The sequence below is a fragment of the Anneissia japonica genome, unplaced genomic scaffold (assembly GCF_011630105.1).
Source record: "Anneissia japonica isolate Jap-2015-1 unplaced genomic scaffold, ASM1163010v1 scaffold6614_len1935_cov117, whole genome shotgun sequence".
Lineage (NCBI taxonomy): Eukaryota > Metazoa > Echinodermata > Crinoidea > Comatulida > Comatulidae > Anneissia > Anneissia japonica.
The window spans coordinates 461-1,953 of NW_022689797.1; the positions used below are offsets into that span (position 1 = coordinate 461).

Consider the following 1,493-nt stretch of genomic DNA (forward strand, 5'->3'; position numbering starts at 1 on the left):
CGAAAATGTAATTTGATTCAACAATAAACAAAGAATTGACACATTATATGTTTGTTTGTTTCATTTTATTTTTACTACTAGGATTTTGCAAAGCAGACATATTTCTTTCTTATGCACCAGATTACAATCATGGATTTTCATAAGTGTTAATTTAAAAAAATGTAAAATAAAGTTACACTGTTCTCGTTGCCTTTTTTATAACTAGTAAAAATCATCGTATAGAATCTACATGCATGCAAAAAGACAAATATTCTTTTGTTTTTATTTTCTTTATTAACACTTGAAAATTGCAGTTCCTTCGTCGAGTTTATCCTTCCTGAGACGTTCGACGATCGGAGTTCTGCACATGGAACACGTCGCCGTACGACATGCGCACATAGCGCACAAGATCATGTGCCCGCAAGGTTTCGTAACGACGGCTACTGGAGCATCGTAACATATAGCGCATGTTTCTTCTTCCGACCATTTCTTCTCGGGTATACCGAGTATGTCGTTCATCTTTCTGGTTAACGTTCTTTCTTCTTGGAGGATTTTCCCGACGCTTGTCTCGCAATTTCGAATGCAATTTTGTACTCCCTTATTCTTTTCGCACGCTCTTCTTCCGTGTCCGTTTTGTTGCAAAAAAATCTTTTTCAGTGTCAGCATTTGCCTGTGGAGTTCTTCAAATTCGGTTAACAGGCACTTCACTGAAGGCTTAATTTCGTCGATGCGGTGGTCCGATACTTGTTTCCTGAACTCGTCGCATTTATCGCTGACCGCTTCAATTCGAAGATTCACGTAATCGATACCAGGTACCAAATCCTTGATCGACAACTTCATAATGAATGTGAATATGTAACGATTTTAACTGTTAATGGTTCCGCAAAAGCAAATGCGAACTGTTAATGAGCAAATGCGAGAATATCAAACTGTTATGCGACTTTTATCACGTTTGAAAACAAAAACACGAAGTCGTCATCTATTTTCAGCGCTTACGTCATCGGAATTGGAAAACGGTGATTGGCTTGCACGTACGGCATCGAATTACAGGAAGCAGGAAGTGCAAGGAAAACGTCATCCACGAACACGTCATCGATACATTTCCTTTCCCCCGAAAGTACGGAGTTACCGAAAGCGTGCTGGCAGAGCAACGAGAGATGAACGCGGTCGAAGTCCTCCTAGCAGTTTCGGTCACGTTGAACGTTATGGTTTTCCTCCACCATGCATTACCCAGAATCGTGAACAAGTTACACGGAGCGTGGAAGAACGAGCCTCCCGAATGGACTCTTTTCCGAATAACTCACGCACGACAGCTACAAAAAACGTAAGTTTTATTTCAATGGATTAAAAAATGTTGATAAGATAAAAAAAAAATAGATACTTATCGTGTGTTATTTCTCCCTCAGATATCTTCGCATACTGGTGAGCACGGTCCTACCGATGATCGCGGCTGCGGTCACGTTCACGTCGGGCATATTGACAGACAGAACGAAGGCGAGCACCGTCGACATCCA

The 1,493-nt window shown here is 41.0% G+C and overlaps 1 protein-coding gene across 1 annotated transcript; it reads right to left on the reverse strand.

The window, feature by feature from the left end:
* Window positions 1–273: 273 nt before the first annotated feature.
* On the reverse strand, window positions 274–819 carry LOC117099843 (E3 ubiquitin-protein ligase XIAP-like). The gene has a single exon (XM_033239370.1). The coding sequence runs from the start codon at window positions 817–819 to the stop codon at window positions 274–276; it is 546 nt and encodes a 181-aa protein (XP_033095261.1).
* Between the last annotated feature and the right edge of the window lie 674 nt (window positions 820–1,493).